The sequence below is a fragment of the Lytechinus pictus genome, chromosome 4, assembly GCF_037042905.1.
Source record: "Lytechinus pictus isolate F3 Inbred chromosome 4, Lp3.0, whole genome shotgun sequence".
Classification (NCBI taxonomy): domain Eukaryota; kingdom Metazoa; phylum Echinodermata; class Echinoidea; order Temnopleuroida; family Toxopneustidae; genus Lytechinus; species Lytechinus pictus.
In genome coordinates this window covers 1,189,823-1,214,516 of record NC_087248.1, presented here as the reverse complement: position 1 = coordinate 1,214,516, position 24,694 = coordinate 1,189,823, and the positions used below count along the sequence as shown (strand labels likewise).

The 24,694-nt window shown below is 35.2% G+C and overlaps 1 protein-coding gene across 1 annotated transcript in view; it reads right to left on the bottom strand.

The window, feature by feature from the left end:
- Positions 1-24,694, bottom strand: part of LOC129259196 (ubiquitin carboxyl-terminal hydrolase 16-like) — a 38,879-nt gene that overhangs the window by 6,903 nt on the left and 7,282 nt on the right. The window contains exons 4-18 of the mRNA XM_064098046.1: positions 22,433-22,552; positions 21,408-21,511; positions 15,498-15,610; positions 14,843-14,952; positions 11,575-11,622; positions 9,601-9,744; positions 8,748-8,881; positions 7,536-7,623; positions 6,768-6,855; positions 6,119-6,207; positions 5,288-5,344; positions 4,627-4,815; positions 3,029-4,238; positions 1,270-1,370; positions 471-557 (exon numbers count right to left, since the gene is read on the bottom strand). Of these exons, the coding sequence (XP_063954116.1) occupies positions 471-557; positions 1,270-1,370; positions 3,029-4,238; positions 4,627-4,815; positions 5,288-5,344; positions 6,119-6,207; positions 6,768-6,855; positions 7,536-7,623; positions 8,748-8,881; positions 9,601-9,744; positions 11,575-11,622; positions 14,843-14,952; positions 15,498-15,610; positions 21,408-21,511; positions 22,433-22,552 (2,682 nt within the window). The remainder of the gene's footprint in view (positions 1-470; positions 558-1,269; positions 1,371-3,028; positions 4,239-4,626; positions 4,816-5,287; positions 5,345-6,118; positions 6,208-6,767; positions 6,856-7,535; positions 7,624-8,747; positions 8,882-9,600; positions 9,745-11,574; positions 11,623-14,842; positions 14,953-15,497; positions 15,611-21,407; positions 21,512-22,432; positions 22,553-24,694) is intronic.

Here is a 24,694-nt window from a genome sequence, read left to right as displayed (position 1 = left end):
TTCAAAAATTGACTGGCTGAGAAGCATAATTGTTATGGTAGCTTTTTGATACAAAATATTGTGTCAGATAAAACATCCGAGTACTTTTTAACTCTGAATTTCACTAGGCTATTTTAGACCAGGAAATACCCACTCAGATCTCAGCAGCTGATTAAGCAATGGCCACAAAACTTTGCAAGCGCATAGAGCCGTATATAAACTACAAAACTGTATAATACAATGTTAAAAAAATATAATGCTCATATTTTTAATTAACTAACTATGCAAATAGTATGAAATTTGTCCTAAATGTGTTTTTTATGTATGCTTTTGCCTTTAACTCACTTTATATAGCTCGTACTATACTGTTTTTTTTTTGTTAAAAATGTCAACTTTTACATTTCTAACAAATATCTAAAAAATATTGCCAGACCATAGCTAATTTCCTACATATTTAATTGTTAAAATTCTATTTAGGGTTAAATAGTTACCTTGCATGCTGTGCTGCAGAATGGAGCTACATCAAGGATTGAAGGAAACTCTATATGTCTTGTGATCTTCCTAAGATTGTAACCAACCTAAATACAGGAGATACATGTAGAACATACAGAGAACTTCATTACGTAACAGCGGTATAATACCAATGTTTTAATAACTGAATATACAAGCAATTAAGTTTGAAATGAAATGAAAAAATGTTTCATGGGACAATCTTGTGTGTAATTTACACCCTTGAATTTTTCCAGAAGAGTTAAAAGTGAATAAAAAAATAATAAAAATATCATCATACTACAAATACAAAAATCATGTTTTTTTTCACTCAATCATGCAATTGGGTTGTTCTACTACTCATATAGTCAATTGAAATGTGGTATTTGAATATTCTTCTGGATATGATGGTGGTTTTGACCATGAATGTAAGCCGGAGGGAAATGGCTAAAGTAAAGATATTCAGTGTTTATTGGCTCAAATACATCCTCTTGGCGTCAGCCATTTCGTTCCTTTAATAACATTCAATAGCTTGGAATACTCTCCCTCCATCACCAATAGACCAATATGTTTTTGGTGCAGTTATTACAGTAAATTCTAACAAGAGACTACAAAGAAGGCCAATTGACTTGATTTTATATTTAATGGACATTGATAACAATTTCTTCACTTATCTATTTCATTAAATAGAAATGAATAGGATTGTTATAGAATTAGATAAGAACAGTAATAAAATAAACAATAGAAATTGGATGAAATTAGAACTGCTAGGGGGAAAAGATAATAATCTGTTTGTCTTACCTGTTGAAATCTTTTGAGATGTAGGGTAAGGATTGGTGGTGGTTGATGGATGAGAAGCTGTTTGCTTGCATCAGTATACTTTACCTTCTCTCTACCTTCAACTGAAAACAAACAAAAATAATCAGATATTTTAATCATCATTCATAGCCATTATGAATCTTCTTACAGTACACCTAGTTAATTTACAAACATATGGTAATCGAGCATTTGCATCTTCAGCACCAGCACTTTGGAATTCTCTGCCCTTTCTCACTTCAAGAGCACTTTAGAGACCCACCTTTTGTTGGTTTAAAATATAATTTATGCTATTTATGATCGCAAAAGGGTCCCTGACAAAGTTCATTGGAAAAAACAATAAAAAACAAAGGTTAAAAAAAAACAAAGAAATACATAAGAATTAAAAAAACAATAAAATTGTAGATATTTGTTAGAAATGTAAAAATTAATACTCTCACCAATAATTAGCATTCTACCAGCTATATAAATTGAGTTAAAGGCAAAAAAATATATACAAACAAGTGGAACGCCCCTGGCAGTCTCGCCTGCATTACGCCATTCAATAGAGCAGCAGTGCTGACTTTGAAAAACAACTATTAATAGTTTATATGATAATAGAATTCTCCGTTCATTGACCCTAGATGACCTTCGATATTGGTCATGTGACCTGAATCCCGAGCAGGATGTTCAATGATATTAGATTACTAAAATGTCTAAGTTTCATGAACTAGATCTATAAACTTTCAAAGTTACATGTATGATGGCAATTAACCAAATACCTCCAACATGCCTGGTCAAAGTTTGTTGACCCTAAATGACCTTTGACCTTGGTCATGTGACCTGAAACTTGCACAGGATGTTTGATTGATCTTATATCCAAGTTTCATTAACTAGACCTATAAACTTTCAAAGTTATGAATGCAATTCAACAAATACCCCCAACATAATCTAAGTTCATTGACCCTGAATGACCTTTGACCTTGGTCATGTGACCGGAAACTCACAAAGGATATTCAGTGATACTTGATTACTCTTATGTCCAACTTTCATGAACCAGATCCATAAACATTAAAAGTTATTATGGAAATTAACAAATACCCCCAACATGGCCAATGTTTGTTGACCCTAAATGACTTTTGGTCTTGGTCATGTGACTTAAAACTCAGGAAGGGTGTTCAGTAATACTTGATTACTCTTATGTCCCAGCTTTATGAACTAGGCCAATATGCTTTCTAAGTTATGATGAAATTTCAAAAACTTAACCTTCAGTTAAGATTTTGATGTTGATTCATTCCCCCAACATGGACTAAGTTCATTGACCCTAACTGACCTTTGACCTTGGTCATGTGACATCAAACTGGCAGGATGTTCAGTAATACTTGATAACCATTACCAAGTTTCTAAACTAGGCCCATACACTTTCTAAGTTATGATGACATTTCAAAAACCTTTGGTTAAGGTTTGGTGTTGACGACGCCAAGAGTCTCGCTCTGCTATGCAGGCGAGACAAAAACCAAATTTAGTGCAAATTTCATACGCCTATATGCATAATTAATTAACAAAAAAGTATGACCAATTAATTTTTTGAAAATTCTACCATGCAGTCTTGTAGTTTACATCTGGATACACGCACGTCCACATTTTCAAGGCGATCGCGCAATCAGCGGCCGAGATCTGAGGGGGGGGGGGTCAAATAGTATATCCTGGTCTAAAATAGCAAAGTTAAAATGGGGTCAAAGAAGAACCCTGATATGAAACCAACCTTTGTGCGCTTTTGTGCAGGTCTCACATCCAAACTTGTTAGTCCCTGTGAGTAGCTCTGGAGCTGTGAACTGGTTGAGGCAAGACATCACAGAGCATTCCTGGTTCTTAGGCTGGTACCTAGGGGCAAGGGTCGAAGCAACGCGGGCTCGGCTCGTTGGTGATACGGGTGAAACGGGAGGACTCATTGCATTGAGCTTGGCGACAGTTTGAGTTGAGATTGGATGGGGTTTTGACTTGCCCATTTTAGATCCACTGTTCTTGTTCGTTGTAGATGCTGTGCTCTCTTCTTTTGAGGCGGCATTAGATGTGTTCTTACTTTTCTTTGAATCCACATGATTACACTCGGCAAGGCTTTCACCTAGTTCATGAATCTTAGCTAGGGGTGCTATTCCAGTGGGCCCATTTAAAGTTCTCTCATTGCCACCGTGAAGCTTCTCAATCTTAGGGTCATCAGATTCCACACCGTTCTGCACCGGAGGCTCCTCCTTGTTCTTCAGCATATCTGAACCATCCTTGCCATTCTCACCAGCCTTGTCATCAGAATCATCCATAGTGCCGTTCACTTTAGGCGCTTCCTTTCCATTCTCATTCACACTTGGTTCAACCTTCATGTTTTGCTCACATTTCTCATCAGCCCTTTCTTCTACTTGAACTGTCCTCTTTTCTGAATCCTGTAAACCCAGCGATGCCATCTTGTTACGAATGTTTTTGACATCTCCACTCTCCTTAACCACCTTGCCCTCTTCGCTACCAGTTCTCTTATCATCATCCGTCGTTGCAGAGAGTTCATCACCCAATGCCTTGAAAGAATTCCCCTGGGGCAACGGACTAAGTCTACTTGAACTACTACTCGTGCTGGCTCTACTGCTCAAAGACAGCCGATCCGTGCTTCCGACCTTATCCAAACCATTCTGCGACTCATGAGCTTCTTCGTTCTCCTTCTCTGATGGAACTTCAGGAAGGTTGTTAGGCAGACCACCAATACCAACATCACCTGCAGCAGTCTGTTCACTGCATCTCCTACTGCTTCCAGCATTACTAAGACGATCAAGGACCGATGCCTCACTGTCCGCATCGTTAGGATCTCGGTAGCCGACTCCTTCTTCTCTCCTTTCTTCTTCTTCATTGTCAGACTGAATGGGAGAATCTTTCTTTTCATCTATGGGATCCTCGGATTGGGAAAGAGTCCTGTTTTTCTTTGTTTTCCTCTGTGAAATAAATATGAAATAAAAATGAAATGAAATTAAATTAAATGAAATAGTATTTCAAAAGCATCAATTATGCATGGATTATGTGCTCAAGGTAACGTGGAGGGAAATGATTCAAGAATACATGGAACATCAATGAATGAAACCACATTTCATTTTTTTTATTACACGTATGTATTTCCTTTATGAGGAAGACATCTTCATCAATATATTTACATCTTTCATGAGTATTGTCTTTAAAATTTTTCCCTGGTCTATGAGTAAGAACATATGACTATTAGCTGAGTGAGAACATTAACTATCTTCATAGGTTTTGTGGTCATCAGGACATGAGAATCGACAGACCGCCAAATTCATCCTCCAATTAAATTCCAAGTGCCTAACTTACTCTTGCTTCTTTTTTGGTCTTCTCCTTTTGTTTATTGATCTGATGTTTACTGAGTTTTGTTTCCTCTGGTACTGACGCTGCTGCAGCTGTAGCAGCCAAGGTCTGTTTGTCGCTGTCGTGTGACGTCTGCTGGTCATTCATTGATGGTCTATCAAGGCTTTTACTACTTGAGAGGTTTCTTTTGCTGCCCTATTTAAAGAATAATTAGCAATAAAATCAAAGACTGTAAAAAAATGAAAGTAACAGAGAAACTTTATATTTGTTCTTGATTCTGCTAACACTGTTTGGAAACAATTCACTGAGAAAAGAGTGATTATGAAATTAAAAAAATGATCAAATGGAAGTCTAAAAAACTTGTTGAAAAGTTAGAAGATGATGATCTCTCTAAATGCACAATCATTGATGATAAAGACTATATTACAGAATAAATTTTCCAGTGAGAATTAAAAAAAATCTTCAAATCTAAATGAATTAAGGAATATTGAGATTTTGCATGGCAATTTTCACAACGCAAAAATCAATGTATAATGTTCAATTGCCCAAATTGTTATGGCTTTGTTATATACATGGAGTGTTACGTATTTCCCCAATTGTAATGTTTTCTAAATAATTGACCATACAGCATATAGCATAACAATAAAAAACAACAAACAAACTTTACCTTGGCTTCAGTGATTGGCAAAGACAGGTCTAGGAATGGTTCAAGAATTTCTGAAATCTGTAAAGGAAAAGACAAGAGGTGATTAGAAACTCACGCAAGGTATGTTTTAAAGATGCACAACATTGGTTATATCTGGGTATAAACTGTATCGCCAGCGATAAAAACCATGATATGGTTTATCATGCATGTTTATCATTCTCAATGTCTTAATGTCAAACATTATTAAGTAGCATTCATATGCAACATTTTTAAAACTGAGACTTACAAAATGGAAATTGCGGAATAAATATTGATTTTTTTTTCGGTATTAAGTAGGGCCTGTTTTTGCAAACTTGTTCTATATTGGAATCCATCTACCAAAGTCGTTGACTACCCAGTCATTTTCTTGATTTGAACAATAATATGATCGATCTAATAGAAGTAATAATGCAGGGTACTACAATTGACCTCTTTTTAAGGGAAAGAACAATACAAATATATGTACAGTAAAACTATGGTAACGATTAGTAATCTCTATGGTTGACATTCATGCAAAAAAACGATTCAGAGAATGCCCTTCCGTTGAAACATATACATGTAAAAGTTACCTGAAGACGCATCTATTCTTAATTGTTGATTTACTCCTTTAATTTATCAATGCATTTTCCTGCTATCGTTATTCTTTTCATTGCACCTTGGTAACTCTGCACAGTAGATATGGTGTATTATAAATCTCATCTATTATCATTATTCTGATTATCCCCTGGCAGACCAATGATAATACATGTACATCCAACCAAACAACCAACAGCGTGTATTGTAGAAATAGCAGAAGTAATGATAATCACTTACATTAAGACATTCGTTGCATTTGACTGAGCTGATCAGGTGACCTCCAAACACTGTATCAACAAATGTGTGTTTGCTGTGATTACCATACTCTGTAAGGATAAAAAACCAAAGCCAATTTAATCATTTCATAAAAACTACACTGAAATATTAATCTGTTGAGATTTTCAAAAATTACAACTGGAAATCTGACACATAAAAAAGGCCTAAATTTTCATATAAACTTGAGGCGGGCTAATTTACAGTTTAGCCTGGCTCAATTACATGACAGAATGCAGATCATTATCTTAATATAATATTAATCAACACACATATTATACCAAAACAATGACATGGCACTATTAAATTTAAAGACAAAAATAAGAAATATAACATTTTAATAAACAAATATGATTCAAGGTAATCAAACCTCACACATACCTTTTACGAAAGACAAAATAAATCTATTATGAAACCGAGAACAGTTTGGGTGTTTGTGCGTCGACGCCAAGTGGCAACGACGATTTCCCGCCAATTCACACGAGTTGAAGAGGTGTCCTGGATCGGACATGAAACTGTTCTTTGTTATGAAAGTAAGTCCAAATGAATAGATTTATTTTTACTTTCGTAATTTGACTTTCTTCCTGAATGAATCAAAACATTTTACACATACCTTTTATTTTTTTCTTAGTTGCCTCGTCTAGGTTCTTCACCTTGGCCTTCTTTACATCAAAAGTTGAAGTCAATCCTTGTTGCATACGCTTTATAAAATCACAAGAAGCAAAAAATTAGGAGACATGCAAACATTTATATCAATGCTTTATACAAGTTTAATATTGGTAGACAGATATGTCACAAGTGTTAATCCCAACAGTGCTAATTATCTTTTTTTCTCTTCTTTGCATGTAATTAATCATTTGATCCTCATTGAGGATTTCATCAAGATGATGGAGTATGCAAAATGAGACATACTCTGAAAAATATGTACCACTTTGTGAAGTGTTTTTGGTCGGAAAGGGGTCAAAATGGCCATCATGCAACTGAATGGTGAGTTTTTCTCTCTTTTTTTCTTGATGAGAAATACAGGATAACAAATTTATACCCTCACAGATTTTTGAATGTCCAAATCATGCCATCAAAACCTTTTTTTAAATAAATGCTGGCCCAGACTCCCATATTTTGCCTCAGTCAAGAGCTAATGTAGTGATTTGATAACTATAATCCCTGTGCTTCTGTAATAGGAATGACCTTCCAAGAATGTAAATCTTTAGATTTCCTATTCCCAAAACTTTCACAGAAGATAAAATGTATCTTACATTAATCTCTTCAGCTTTCATTCCATCTAGTAGATATCTCAATAGTTCAAGGGGAAAGACAGGGGTATAGAGAGGTAAGAGATAAGGAGAGGGGGAGGAATATAATTGCACAGGTCATTTCTTACCTTGATCTCTTCAGCTTTCATTCCATCAAGTAGATATCTCAATAGTTCATGACTATCCTGTTGTTGGTAACCTTTAAACCTTGATGCTCTGAACAGGTAGAAAAGAGGACCTTAGTTAACTCCAACTGGGAGTGGATAGAGACTAATAATCAATTGCAAGTCATTTTTTAAGTATAAATATCAATCATAAATCTTGCAATTATTGCGAATAGATTCTATTCTATTCTAGCAACAGATTTAGCATACATTGATTTTCTATTGGTTAATATCAATGAATAGGAAATATTAAGTTTAAAATTGGTTGCAATTAAGTATTGTGCAATAAACAAAGATTAGTAATTCCTGGAGAATGATGCATCAACATTTATCAAATCTGATATCACAGATATCAGGGCCCCGTTTCATAAAGGACTTGCAACTGTTGTAACTTTGCCATTATGGCAACTACCATGGTAACAGGGCTCAGCAGCCAATCAGAATCAAGGTTACCATCGTAGTTGCCATAATGGCAAAGTTACAACAGTTGCAAGTCCTTTATGAAACGGGCCCCCAGATTGTTACAATGGTAACTATCTGGTAGAAAGGCTACCCTAAATACTAAGTGATAACTGCAACACATACAGATAATGATCAATAAAATTTAGATAACGGAATAAAATCCCACTTGAAAAATTATTGCATACATGTGTGCTAATAAGTAAAGAAAAGCGAAAAATATGGAGGGCACACAATATGCGAAAGAATGGCAAGAATTACACTTTTTACATTATATGAGATCTAGACAGATCCTTGTCATTTGACTGGTTGTTTGATGTAAATAATTCAGCCTATTTTACAATGACGTCATCATCTGTGCGATTTTGGATTTATACGATTTTGTCCATTGCACGCTCGCCGAGACCACCAGGGCTACACATAAAAACACTTATTTGTAGTGTGCAAGTTGAATGTATGTGACAGTGTTCGCACTGAATGCACATTTGCATCAAAATTTATGAATTTCAAATGACAAGGATCTATCTTTAGGTGTCATATAAAACAAATAATGAATGTTCTTTTCATTTGTGCAATGGACAAATACTTCATTTGGTGAAAGATGAAATGAAAAATCCATCCAACTCAGCCACCATTGCACGAATGAAAAGAACATTCATTATTTGTCCATTATTCAATTGTAGATGGATATCAATAACAGCCAGCAAATTGTCTTACTTATTGCAAACTTGATTGAAGAGAGCTCTTGGATTGATTGATGTTGACTTGGTTGGTTTCTGCATTTCATCTAAGAATTCAATCAATGATGATGTCAAGGGCTGTAGGGGAGCTACTGTAATGGTGATCGGTTCCTGAAATGATACAAATATCAAGTTAAGGTGAGTGATCTCTTGATTTGATAGCAAGAAATGGACAGGTGATATGCATCTGAGTTGTCAGTCTCACAGTCTACACAATGCTCCAATGATATCTCCAAGGAGCTTCCCACGCAGGATGTGCACATGAATCACACACATATACCCACAGGGACCGATATCTCTTTGGTTATTCACACAAGTGACATTATACAAGACCCACATACAAGACTTGGGTCTGTATTCTGAACTCAGGTTTGAATTATACTCGATTTAAAGTTGTGGTTTAACTACGGATAGCCAATTGTATCTCAACTCTTTATGAGTACTTGTTTATTTTGTCCACTCATTTGACTCTGAAATTATTCATAACTGTCTGGGAATGTTAACTGATATATTTTTTTCATCATGAAAGCCAAGGGGAAACAAATGGTAAACATAATAAAAAATAATAATAAATGGCGCTTTTTTTTTGGGGGGGGGGGGGCTTCCCATAACAGAGTAAGACTGTGTTCTATTAGAAGTTAAACTGGACTTCAGAATACAAGGCCTCAGTGTTTATATGTCATTCCTAAACAAGTTTTACTGAAAAAAAAGTTACCTGTGTTTGTAATTCAAGATCTATATGTAATCATTTTTCCTTCCAGTTGACTAAGTATATCCAAAGCACAACCACTCCCAACTAGTAAAAAACTTTCTTAACTCGTATATCTTACCAATGGCTCTTTCTCAGAGTCTTTGCCGATTCCATTTTGATTGGTGGAGACAGAAAGATGTGTATCCGTGGGAACAACAAGCTGTTTACCCGATGACCATTTCTCATGAAGAAGATCTCTCAAGACATGGGTTTGAGTCAGGTTCTAAAGCAAAGAAATCAACATTGAACACAAAGAATAAAATGTGCAATTTACTATCAAATAGACTGATATGAATCTGCAGATACAGGTGTCTCTACAAGAGAATTGGACTTTGATGGTGGTGGTGGTGGTGATTTTTTACCTGATAGCTAAGAAAGCATGAATGCTTGTAAGCAAGCAACCAGAGGACCGACGGCTTAAGGTCCTCTCCGAAGGACCTGGTACTGAGGATTAATGCCTTACCAAAGGGCACTAGCGCACCAAGTGGGAATCGAACCCGGGTCACCGGAATACGAATCCCCCGCTCTACCGACTGAGCTACCCCGCCTCCCAGAATAACGAGCAAATTCCATAAACAAGTGGAATGCCTCTGGCCGTCTCACCTGCATCACGCGATTCAATATAGCAGCAGTGCTGATTTTGAAAACTACTATAACTCGCACAAGATGTTCAGTGATACTTGGTTACTCTTATTTCCACGTTTTATGAACTAGACCAATACACTTATACAGATATGATGGCAATTCAACAAATACCCCCAACGTGGCCAAAGTTCTTTGACCTTACATGACCTTTGACCGTGATCATGTGACCTGAAACTCGCACAGGATGTTCAGTGATACTTGATTACTATTATGTCCAAGTTTTATGAACTAGACCAACACACTTTCAAATTTATGGCTGTAATTCAACAAATACCCCAATTTTGCCAAAGTTCATTGACCCTAAATGACCTTTGACCTTGATCATGTGACCTGAAACTTGCACAGGATGTTCAGTAATACTTGATTACTATTATGTCCAAGTTTCATGAATCAGATCCATAAACTTTCAAAGTTATGATGGTAATTCAACAGATACCCCCAATTCGGCCAAAGTTCATTGACCCTAAATGACCTTTGACCTTGGTCATGTGATGTGAAACTCATGCAGGATGTTCAGTGATACTTGATTAACCTTATGTATAAGTTTCATGAACTAGGTCCATATATTTTCTAAGTTATGATGACATTTCAAAAACTTAACCTTAGGTTAAGATTTTGATGTTGATTCCCCCAACATGGTCTAAGTTCATTGACCCTAAATGACCTTTGACCTTGGTCATGTGACATGAAACTCAGGCAGGATGTTCAGTAATACTTGATTAACCTTATGGCCAAGTTTCATGAACTAGGTCCATATACTTTCTAAGTTATGCTGTCATTTCAAAAACTTAACCTCAGGTTAAGATTTGGTGTTGACGCCGCCGTCGCCGCCGCCGCCGTCGCCGCCGCCGCCGCCGCCGCCGCCGTCGCCGTCGGAAAAGCGGCGCCTATAGTCTCACTCTGCTATGCAGGTGAGACAAAAACAGTATGAACATTATGACCCGCTTCATGAAATAATTTGTCTGTTTTCTAGCTTGTATTAAAAGTTGTAATGCTATCAAATCACTATGGCTTGAACAGTTTGCGAAGTGAAGTTTATACATTGAGAGAAACGGGGGGGGGGGGGGGGGGGGTCAGACGTGCAAAGGTTGGTAATTTTAATATAGAATAACGCTAATGTAACAATCTGTTTTTGAATCTCAATAGTACTACAGAAATGGAACATGAGAGCTTTCAAGACTGCACATTTACAATCGACCTCAAAGAAAAGGTGCTAATTAGAACAATATATACTAGATATTGTGACAATGGGTGAATGATGTGAATTTAATTTTTTGTAAAAAGCGAAATATAAAATCTAATTTCAGAGTAAGCAGATACACATTCATGAAGCCTTTTTTTTATCAAATAATGGGTATTAATGTAAACAAATAGTTTCCATTAACAATGTGACATTAATTAAACTAACCTGCATTACAGCATTGAAGAAACAGGTATTGCCAAGGTTGTTTAGCCCCTAAAATAAAGAAGAAAAAAATCCTGTTGAGGAAACTGATGGTTTGCAAGGTGGTACAGAAAATATAAACTGTTGGAATGATGGAATGAAGAAAAGATAATGAGAAATTAAGATGGGAGGGATGGAATTGAATGGAACGAAAGACAGAGATGAGAAAACTGAAGTCCTTTAAAGGGCTGTAAACCACATGAAATGTGATAACTTGAAGTAGAAGGAAAGAAGGCTTGGGAATCTCTATTTTATGGTATTGTCATACACAACCATAAATGCTTGTAACTTCATTTGAAAACAGATCCATCTCATAAATCACATAAATTAAACCGGGTAATGGAAAGGTAGATTCATTACCTACAAAATATCACTGAGATATAAATCTTTCAAACACACACATAAGAATGCCCTTGCTTTATAGTTACTTCTATTTCTCTAATTCATTCTGATAAGCAATGAATAATGATAGAACTATTCAAACCCTGGAAAGCAAACTGTGACATAAATCTCTAACAGAACAGGTTAAATTTAACAGTTTCAAACTCAAATTATCCAAAACTGTCTGGGAATACTTAACCCTAACTCAAGGCCACCAAAACCATTAAATAATTTTTTTTTGGTGGCCCGATATTAAAGTTTGGTGGCCCGAAAAATATAAAGAAACACATTAAAAATTACTAAAACAAACTTCTGAAATATTAATTCTGCAGCCACTACCACTAAGTTACTTTCACTTTATCATCTTGTATGTAAACCTTGTTTGCTTTTATTTTACTTTGCTAATTGGCTTGTGGTAAAATATAAATTGTTTCTATCGTTGTAAAAATGAAGTGATTGAAAGAGAATAAATAAATTTTATTGTTCGCAGGTTGTGTGGACTTTTTTTTTAAAATCTCTGTATAGACACACACTCATAATGGTAAAGTAAATAAATAGTGCATAGCAAACTCAGATAGATGTACAAAACAATGGTTTTTCATTTCTTCCTCTTTGAATCCTAAAACCTAGATTATATGCAGGCCCCAAATCCAGTTTATTTCTGTTTTCTCTTTTGCAGCATATTATAGCAGGAGAAAATCACAGAAAAATATGCTGCAAAATGGGGAAACAAATGAAAATAATTTTCAAAAAGTATATTACAAAAAGAAAACAAAAATAATTAAAGAAATAAGTGAAATAAAACAAAAGAAAGAAAATGAAGAAAGAAAAAACAAACAGGGGAAAAAAGAAAAGAAAAAATTTAGAGAAAAGAAAAGAAAGTGAAAGAAAAATGAATAAAACAAAATTAATATAAACATGGGGAAAAGGGGAAAATTAAGAAGCCATTACGAATATTTTTAACAGCTGTGGCAACAGTCCATTCTGACTGGAATATAATTAAAAGCCAAGCAAATAATTTTCACTTACCTTCTGGGAATGGCACATTTCTATTTTTATATCCTTTAGTTTGTGTTATATTATTTTCAGTAGAAACATATTTCTTAATCAGGCATATTCAATGGGAAGGGGTATAAATGGTTTAACCACTGTAAAAAAATGAAAGAAAAAAAATAAGAAAACGGCAAAAGTTATCTGGAAAAAAAGTGTGAGAAAAGTCCTTCCCTATATTTGCCAAAATTTCGGAAAAATTCACATTTCATATCAATGAAATGCCTTCCCAAAGTATTTACTTTCTCAAGAGTGGTTTAAGAAGTCATTTATAAACAAGAAAGAAAGAAACTGTCTGTTTATTTTTGGCTAGAAAAGACACAGCTTCGAAAGAAACCAAGTATCAACATACATACAAATGCACACGTGGGACTGTGATGTACTTGCCTATGTGTTTTTATGTGTATTAATTCATTTGGAAATCGGTCTTTTGTAGTCAAAAGAGAGGTCATAATTCCTCTTCTTAATGCTTGCAAATAATCAGGGTACACCAAATTTTCGTAATATAGACTGTAGAATGTCATTTCATTGGTGTAAAATGTGACTTTGACTCAGATTTTCAAAGTTCTGTGGAAGATTTCTTAGCAGCAACATTTTTTATCGCAGCTCCCGGAGTCTGAATAGGCTGAGTTAGATCTAGAGCACAGCTGTATGCAGTGGCTTCATGCAAAGCTCACGCCAGCCGGCCGGCGCGGCTGGCTGGATAATAGCTACTGTATGCTATAGCTGTAGGCCTAATATGCAAACTTTGTGTGTGTGTATTTGTGTGTAGATCAACAAAAAGGGCGCATGACGAACTGGGTTGCAATTTGAACTGTAGAAAGTTGATAAATGCATGCAAAATCGGGAGAAAAATTTCGCTACTTTGAAAATTATTGGTTGCCTGATTCGGGCCACCAAAACTTAACATTTTATCAATAATGGTTGCCCGAGGTGAATTTCTGGTGGCCCCGGGCCACCGCTAATGTCGAGCCTTGCTTAACTAGGCCGGGCTTTTTTGGCTGTTCTGTGGCCGGGGGGTTGATTCAACCCCCCCCTGAGATCTCGGCCGCCGATCGCGCAAGCGCCGCAAAAATTTGCACGCTGGTAGTGTGCGATGTAATCTACAAGGCTGTTTGGTAAAATTTTCCAAAATAATGAGATTTTATTTTATATGAATTAATTATGCTAATTTATGCATAAATCATACTTTTTGCTCTAATTCACTAAATAAAACTCCTAGAATGCTAATTTTTTGTAAAAATATTCTTTGTAGCATTCTTAACAATGGCAATTGAAAAAAACTTCGGTTTGGAAATCAATTTCTTATGTATTTTATTGTTTTATGAATTTCTTATGTATTTCTATGTTTTTCAATCTTTTGTTTTTCTTGGTTTTTTCACCAGATTTATTGCACAACCTTTTTGAAGCATAATTATGTTAAAATCAATTGCTTTCAGCTGTTTAAAGTAAAAATAATCATATCTTTATGAATAAGATGAGAAAACTCAATTTGCATTGACTTTGCACACAAAATCACGTTTAGGAACAATTTTTGGTCTGACATGCACTTACAAAATGTTGCGTAATTTCGGAACTGCGTACCCGGGCGTCGTAAATTTGGTCTCAAAAGGTGCGCAACACTTAAAAGTATAAACTCTGCGAGTGGCGCGGTCAAAAAATTTCGCGCAGCGGAATGGTCGCAGAAAATGTTGAGGGGGGGTTGATTCAACCCCCCCCCCGGCCATTTTAGGGTTAAAATGAAATACTTTTCTTCACAGTTAAACCTAAACAGGCTTTAAAGTTCACATCATAGACTTACCCTAACTTTAGGTAGTGATCCCTCCCTTGTAAGTAGTGGTGATCGTATTGGAGATGACGATGTTCTGACATGGCTCTCATCAACGTCTGCTTCTTTGCTCTTCTTTTTACCTACAGAATGGAAGGAAAGGAAAATAATGTTAACAAAATCTACATGTAGCTTGCATCCATATACTGGGTTTAAAACTTAGGACTACTGAATTACTGATTGAAAAATACTAAATGATGTCAACTGTAACTACATTTCCAGCTTGCACAGGGTATTAATGAAAGATGAGTCACTTTGAACCAGAACTTGGAACCAGTGACACCAGTCCGCAATTCTACCGCTAGGCCATTACTGGTCCATGGCAGTCATGGTGAACTTCAAATGAATTCCCCAGCTCTTTTTATCTTATTCTCACTTGTATTAATAGTCATCATTGAGAATAGGATGAAATGTCCAGCCAGCAGTAGACAATGCAGGTTCAAATCCCGCTGGTTCCAACAATTTTTGTTGAATTATTTTCAGATCAAACATGCGATTATATTTTACTGGGTGCAAGAAATGTGTTACCATTATTCAAAATCCCTCCCTCAAAATTTCAAGATAAATACAACTTATATTCATTAAAATGGGATTGATAATGGTTAGTCTTTGAAATGCTGATACTTACTGGCTGATTTTTCAGCAGGTTTTTGTTGAAATGCCTGTTTCTTAATCCAATCCATACACTCTCCTAATTTCTTGCTCTCTGATGGGCTGATTGCATCATCACACTTGTAACACCTACAGAAACAAAGAACACATACAATGCAGTGATTTATGTCTTTTTTAAACTAATCATTTCAGAAACAATATCTGCACAATTTCAATATGACCAGCATTGTTGGACTTTACAGCGGCAGGTTACAAAAATTGCCTGACACCCAAGTACCATGGGAATTCAGGGGCAAATAATTGAATTGTTTTTCAATATTTTTAAGAATATCATTTTCATACCATTTTCTTTATTGGTGGGGAATTAGTGCCAGTTGAGCAGGTGTAATATTGCATTGAGAAATTGAGTGTTAGACGGTTTTAACCCGCATCAACCATTACAACACTGATCACTATCTTTTATATTTGCCAAGACACCAAGTTTGAATTAGCAATTACATATCACATGTATCATGTGCCCCCCCCCCCCCACTAAAGAACTTAAACTAATAAATTCCCAATAGAAAAGAGAAAACAATGAAAAATAAAAAGAATCTCAGTATCAAGTTGGTTTGAATGATAAGACTGTTGTTACCTGCAGCAGACAGTGCGCTCTTTCATTAATATCATCTTTCTGAAGAACATTTCAAAGCATTTTATCTGACATCCATCAAAGTGAGTGAGGAGGAGGGTTTGGAGGGAGTGGGTAGGGTGATTGCATGAATGTGAGATGAATCCAGCCAACCTTGTTCAGTCAAACAAGATTGGATTTAATAGTTTGGATTACAGACTGATGGGCTAGGTAGAGGTGTTGTGGACGAGTGGATAAGTCTCCTCTAGGAGTATGAACCAAGAGGCCAAGGGTTTGAATCCCACCACAGCACACGCATACTTCGGCAAGGCATTTATCTACATTTGCCAGTAAGTGGTAGTAAGTGGGTACTGGGTATAGTCCGGTCTGTTAGCGTAAAAAATGCCCTACTTGTGGACACGGTGGACAAAAGCATGATTTTTTCTCCAGACCTTTGTTTATGTATAAGAATTAAGAATGGGGTATGCTCCAAAAAATCTGGCTGCAGGAACAGTGAAAAAATGGGTGAAAATGTCAGAATTTATGAGTCTAGATTTGTCCGATATATAGACTAGCGCTAGTGCAAAACTCAATAGCAGTGCATTATTTTGCATTGGATTAGTTCTTGAATTCAGACCCTTTTTGAACAGATCTTCTGTTTGTCCTCACATCTCAATGCACCAAATATCTGAAAGCAGATGCTTAACAAGCCGAAGGGTGACGGTGGAGGGGGTTGAATGTTGGTGTGTATGTACATATTTTGGTCTCGGGGTAAAGATGTGCGATACATATTTTTTGCATGTGTTGGAAATTGTGTTGCCATGGTAACAGTGTATCATTGCAAAAATAAGGTAAAAATCTTGCTGTTAGAAATACTTCCTCTGTGTTCATCCGATTCTCATGAAATTTGGCACACACATTGGTCTTGAGGTGAAGATGTCTAAGACACATATTTGTGTGTCTTTCAGAAATCTTGTTGCCATGGTAACAACATATCATATGGTGAAAATTGGGAAAAAAAACTTACAATTCAAACTGCTTCATCAGTTTTCAATCAATTGTCATGAAATTTGGCACACACATTGGTATTGAAGTAAAGATGTACAAGGCACTTTTTGTGTGTGTTTCAGAAATTGTGTTGTCATGGAAACAACATATGATATGGAAAAATTTAGGTAAAAACCTTGCAATTTGAACTACTTCATCAGTTTTGAACCAATTCTCATGAAATAATTATGGCTCACACATTGGCTTTGAGGTAAAGATGTGCAAGAATCTTTTTTTTTGCATTTGTCAGAGAGTACATTGCCTTGGTAACCACATATAGCCAGAAATATGGGGGAAAATTCATTGTGGATCAATCTACTTCTCAGTTTTCAGCCTGTGCTGATAAAAGTTGACACAAATATTCATTTTGGGTAAAGATTCATATTCAGTGTTAAAAGGGAATCCAGCCTTGGTCATAATATTATGTGCATGTAAAAGGAGAAAAATAAGAATGGTGAAAGTTTGAAAGAAATCGGACAAGCAAAATAAAGTTATGGCTGCTTTAAAATTAAGATCCCTAAGGCTTCTAATATGTAGAATTCAAATTGGCAACTGGGTAAGTAAATTATGACAAGGGATGAAGCCGCAAGGAAAACTTTCTCATTAGACTTGTACTTAATTATTAGGATTTTTGGTTTTCTCCTAAATTCCTATTCCATTGGACCGTAATATAAACCCGGTAGTTTAATGTTTTACGTCCTCATGAAAGAAAGATATAATTTGAAGTAAAACTTTAAAAGAGTAATTTTAGCCAATTAATTATTCCAGTACATAGAAGAGTGGTCCTTGCCTTACATCACTATGACATCACATATTCGATCAACTTGAAGTTTTCATGGATATAGTGATTACCAATGTTTACAACTTTTATATATTCACAACTTTCTTATGGTTTGTCCGATATTGTTCAAACTATGACATGAACTTGTCTGATTTTCAATTTTCCTCTAAAAACAAGTGTTTATTTGGGTTGGATTCCCCTTTATAACGTCACATAATAGCGCAGGGTATTAATCACCTTCAATTGGGGGGAGGGGGGGGGCGGAGAAGGTCCTTAAAAACTGACAACATAAAAATATAGAAGGTTAAAGTCCATGACTATTAGGAACTTAAACACTCTTAAAAAAACACCCCGTCCATTTTTTTTTTTTGGGGGGGGTGGCTTTAGAAAATTGCCACATAAAAGAGTAAAAGGAAATTATTACGACTAGGAACTTAACCCCCCCCCCAAAAAAAAAGGGGGTGAAAAATCCTTTACACTTCAGCATATCAATTTAAAGCCTAAAACATTCTACTTTGAAAAAAAAAGGTTTCTGGTGTCCAATTAATCAATGGTTTATTTATCTTATTCTACTCAGTCTTTGTTCATTTCAGTTCCTACTCTGACTGTCTTTCATCACCTTTTGCACTCTTGAGCTTTACCATACCTTCTTGTTTTGTTCCCCCCCCCCCCTTTCCTCTTTGCCTCCCTTTCTCAGTACATTTTCCTTTGCTATTTTAATTCATTATTATCTAGCTTCATTATTATCTAGCAACAATTATTCCATTCTGAATGCTTACACCTACACCGAAATATAATACCATGACATTTTTTTTCCTTCATAATCATTTTTGGCTACACTCTGTCGATACTTTTAGCAATATTCAATGTCTAGTTTTAAAGAAATGACTGTCATGATATTATATTTTGGTAAAGGTACATCAAATTCAAATTCATATTAACAAGGTTGCAGCATTCAGAATGGAATAACTGTTGCTTGACAAAAATGGATGTAGTTATTTTCCGAAAATCCTCTGTGAATATTTTAATTTTATCACTGAGTTTTCCCATTCCTGCGGTTACCTCCATCTGAAAGGGATATGACTAGAATATAATTATATGTAGAGAAATAAAAGTTTATCTACATAATATAATTATATTGTAGTCATATCCCTTATAAGTTTGTCTTTACTCCACTGGAAAATAATTTGCACTTGTTTTTATGACAGTCAGAGTTTGCATCCAACAATTTTGCTACTGAAACATATTCATTTTTGACAATGGGAGATGTAGGATGTATAAAGCAGGGGCTGTGACAGGAATATACTGGAAAAATGAAGTGAAAGAAAATATAAGGCTAAAATCTATTGTGCACATATGCATTTTTTTGATATGGTATGTTATTGAGTCATGGATTTGCAAGTGAATTTCTAAAACAAGTGCAGAGATTTTTGTATATATATACTTATATTTCTATAATTAGGTGCATGATTAAAGTTACACTTTAAAATATGTCAGAAAAAATATACTTGGAGAGAGAGAGGAAACAGAAGGAGATGGTATGGTGAAGCTCAAAATCAAGAGGGATTTGAAAGTTAAAAAAAGAGTAGGAACGGAATATGAATATTAATAAAATACTGAGTAGGAGAATATAAATAAACAATGGTTAATTGGGTACTGTAAATTTTTTTTATCAAATCAGAATGCATTAAACTTCAAATGAATGGTCTGAAGTGCAAAGGACTCTTCTTACCTTTTAGGGGGGGCACTTTCTGCTAAATAATAATCAGCCCCCTATTTTTTCGGGGGGATTAAGTTCCTAATCATAATCCTTTAACTTTTATGAGGTCATTTTCTAAAGAAAAAAAATAAGAGTAATGTCTAGCTTTAAAAATACAAAGACCCCTGAGGGGCAAAGGTGTAGACTGGTTTGAGCATGGGGAGGTAGAACTACAAGTGGTATGGGGAGGGGTGAACATCTTGCGGAGTGGAACTAAGGTTTGGAAAATCAGCTGTTGAAAGTAGAAGGGGTGCACATTTCGTTTTACTTGCCAGTGTTGGAACTCCTCTGCCTCAGCGGAAGGTTTCACATTCACCCAGTGTACCTCCAGCCTATGCCTTCAGGGGATGCGTTTTTGACGAGTGTTATCATTTTTATTTTTCTAATGGCCACCGCCTTTGACCTTCTTTATTTTGATGTCAGATTTTAAGGACCAATCCCGCCCCTCCCCCCAAAAAACCTAGAAATATTAATGAAGGTGATTAATACCCCCACACTCTGGCGTGAACATTTTAATGCACAGAAGACATTTAGAATTGAATATAAATCTTTACCCCAAAATGAATATTTCTTCCAACTTTCATGAGCACTGACTAAAAACAGGGGAAGTAGTTTGATCCACAATGAGTTTTCCTGCATTTCTGGCTATCGTATGTGGCTACCCTGGCAATGCACTCTCTGACAAATGCAAAAAAAAGGTTCTTGCTCATCTATACCCCAAGGCCAATGTGTGAGCCAAATTTCACGAAAATTGGTTCAAAACCTAAATTTGCCATATAATATGTTGTTACCATGGCAACACAATTTCTGAAACACACACAAAAAGTGCCTTGTAGATCTTTACTTCAATACCAATGTGAGTGCCAAATTTCATGACAATTGATTGAAAACTGATGAAGCAGTTTGAATTGTAAGTTTTTTTCCCAATTTTCACCATATGATATGTTGTTACCATGGCAACAAGATTTCTGAAAGACACACAAATATGTGTCTTAGACATCTTCACCTCAAGACCAATGTGTGTGCCAAATTTCATGAGAATCGGATGAAAACAGAGGAAGTAGTTCTAACAGCAAGATTTTTACCTTATTTTTGCAATGATACACTGTTACCATGGCAACACAATTTCCAACACATGCAAAAAATATGTATCGCACATCTTTACCCCGAGACCAAAATATGTACATACACACCAACATTCAACCCCCTCCACCGTCACCCTTCGGCTTGTTAAGCATCTGCTTTCAGATATTTGGTGCATTGAGATGTGAGGACAAACAGAAGATCAGTTCAAAAAGGGTCTGAATTCAAGAACTAATCCAATGCAAAATAATGCACTGCTATTGAGTTTTGCACTAGCGCTAGTCTATATATCAGACAAATCTAGACTCATAAATTCTGACATTTTCACCCATTTTTTCACTGTTCCTGCAGCCAGATTTTTTGGAGCATACCCCATTCTTAATTCTTATACATAAACAAAGGTCTGGAGAAAAATCACGCTTTTGTCCACCGTGTCCACATAATTCCGCTAACAGACCAGACTAGTAGGAAGAAATTCCTTAAATGTTTGAACACTTAAGCAGCCCAACTAAATCCAGGACAATAAATACCATGTAAAGCAGGACTTGCTTGGAGAACAGTGTTTGGAACTAGAGTGGCTACCCTGGGTAAAATATTATATTACTGTTTTCATTATCATTATTATTAATTGTTAGTTAAAACTCACCACACATTCCAATTAGCCAAGCAGACAGCTACAGAATGTGAACCTGACCTAGGTGTCTCAAAATGTTTCAAGGCGTGCTGGGCTGGACTATTACGGCAACATCCCTAATTAAATAGAAAGAAAGAACAAATATAACCTCAATCGTTCAATGACAGATGAATACCACTTAAACTACAATTACATGTACTTCAGCCCCAAAAGCCTCTTATACAGTATTATGAATGAAATTGAAAAGTAATCATTTCTTTTTAAACTGTCAGTTTCACTTTTATAAAGATATTGATTCTACATTTATACACACCACATGATAAACTGAGAAATATGAAAACACCTTTTATGCATTCATTTACATGATGAATCAAATACAAATAGTTATTTGGTACTAAAAGAGAGCTTTAATTTCTTATGAGATGAGAAGACAAATGAAGCCCTTTATAAATGTATCTGAAGATGCCATTGGAAACATGGTTGGAAACATGTCTCTAACATTGGGTGACCCCATCTGATTTTGTCAAATACATTTATTAACAATTTTCACTTCGTAATGAAATGGGTATTTCAAAAGTATCAAAGAGTAGGTTGTGTGTATATTTCACCATGCTCCGCTGTGATATGGTATAAAAAAACGCTGAAATGCGCACACACACAAATGAGAAATCATCGCTTCAATTCTTTTATCATTAGGCCAAGTGCTAAATGGCCAAATTGTCACTTAAAACAAAAGAAACATGGACCATGGTTCAATTCTGTGTTAAAAATTCTGGTAAGCCAAAATATCAAAAGTTTATATAATATGCTTGTATCTTATGTTGATTTTGCACTTTCTTCATGCTAAACAATGAGAAAAATGATTTTAGTATTATTTCCTGACAAATGAGCTGTTAGAGATTTGTGTCAAAGTTGGCTTTCCATAGTTAAACCCCAACTTAAAACCAGACTTTAAATAAGACCCAAGTTCAGATTTCGGCCGAAAGGGTTTAGCCCAAATGAAAATATACAAGTGGAAATTCAACAGATGAACTTACCTGACTTCCACATGCTAGACAAAGCCATATGACCGGCTCATCAAAGACATCACCATCTACTTCATCAACAGAACTGCTTTTCTTACCACTGCTTCCACTTCCCTTATCACTAGTACATGACTGTAAATAATAATACAAATATATCATATTCTAAATGCTGCTTTAACAATGGCAGTATTCTTTCAGTACATGCACTTCTCTTAGCTAATGAAAGTTACAGTATTGCGCAATATTGAGTGTTCAATTCAAATGATCTTGATCATATTGCAATATTACAAATACATACATGTATATCATAGTTAAATTTTGCTTTCCTTCTACATGAAGGTGCATGAATGTTTTTCTTTGAAAAACATTGAAACAGGAACCTTAACTTCCTGAATCTTTTAACTCATTGTTAAACCCAAACAGGCAAATAGAGAAAAAAAGAAGTAAAAAAGGAATTAAAAAAAATAAAGTTTAAATATTTAACATGAAATAAATTGGAAAGTCATGTACATGTTTGAACAATTGACAAGTTTTACAATCTAAATTTATTATAAACTTATTCTTATGACTTGTTCTATAACAGTATTAGAGTGAAATAACGTACATACAATAACGTTAATTCAATATTTACAAATTTTCACTTTTAAATGTTTTAGGTAATCTCAAGCATGATTGGAAACATAACTAAAAAAGTTCATTGGAATTTGAAATACATGTATTCTCTACATGACATCATCCATGCTCATGAACACCCCCCCCCCCCTTCCTGAGTTTAAATTTAGTATACATGTACATGTAATGAACAAAATTATCATAAGAAAGGCTTTGATACGTTAATGTACATGTATGTGCAGACTTGAACTACTTCTATGCTACAGTTTTGATAAAAACTATCCAAATTTAAATAACCCTGCATGTTTACTAGTTTAACAAAGGTAGAAAGTCAAACATTCATATTTTTTATCAAGGATAAGGTGAGAAACAAACTAATTATGCACACGAAATAAACACACAACTTGCATTGGACTTACATTCCTTGGACTGACCTTTCAGTTTAATCACCTATCCACCATTAAAAGCAATACAACTCTACAATGACATGGATCCCTGACTGTACATTCTAGTGGCCTTCTATACTAAGGTCTGCTTCCTAGGACAGGATCTATTCAATTAGAGCCACTCACTATCTTAAGGTGTCGTGTGGTTTCACTCTAACTTACGTCATCACGCTAAAATTGACTCATATTCTACTCCAAGACCTTCGTACAAATTTTCTGGGCAGTAGATACATGCACATTTACTGTGAATATGCCGCGATACCAACTCATTCAGGGGAAGGGGGGTTCATTTATGCTAAAGATTTAATATCCCTTGTCTTGTTTTCCCTTTAATGATTTTCAGGTTAATCCTTCAGAGTCGATTCCAATACAATGTATAATGCATGAGGGTGCATTTTCCATGGGTCCCTGTTTGTGATTTTTTTTTTTTATATATGTGTATGTATTTTTTCAACCTACATGTAGTACTTCTTCTATTTCTATATTTCATTGTTTTTGTAATTACTTTGTAATGCATTTTATGTAAAGGGCCATTATTTTACAAGCTCCTGTCTTTTTTTTTTTGGGGGGGGGGGTCCTAACCACTTTGTTACATTTATCATGCTTTTTAATTGATTTATATTTTATACTGGTTTAAATAATGAAATGAATTGCATTAATTTATCATTGCACTGTACATGCATCTTTAATTTTTAAAAATCAAACTTTATTTAAAGGTTATTATTTTAAAGAACCAGTGAAACTAATTTATTTCAACCAAGATTCTTCATCAAGGTACACTGTATGTATGATCAAAGGAAAGAGGAAAAAAAAAACTAGCACATCAATGATTTGCAGCTCATCCGGCATCTCGCAAAAAAAAATTTAATTTCAGCCCAGTTGACACTGTAGTGAATTATATTGGTGACATAAATTGAGGAAACAGAATCGAAATTGATGAAGAAATGACCGAGTAGAAGCATTTTTTGTGATTTATGAAAAAAATTTGTATATAAATAAGCACGAATAATTTTCTATTCAAAATTTCTAAATCATGTGTAGAATCTTGCTGAACCTCATGTCGCTCTCAGATGGAACAAAAAAATTCAAAATTGGTCAACAAATAAATGAGCATTTATTTGTGATTATGAATAGATTTCACATAAATTAGCATTATAAGTAATTTTCAAGTCAAAATTTCAAAATTCTGTGTACAAGTAAGGTGAACCTCATGCAG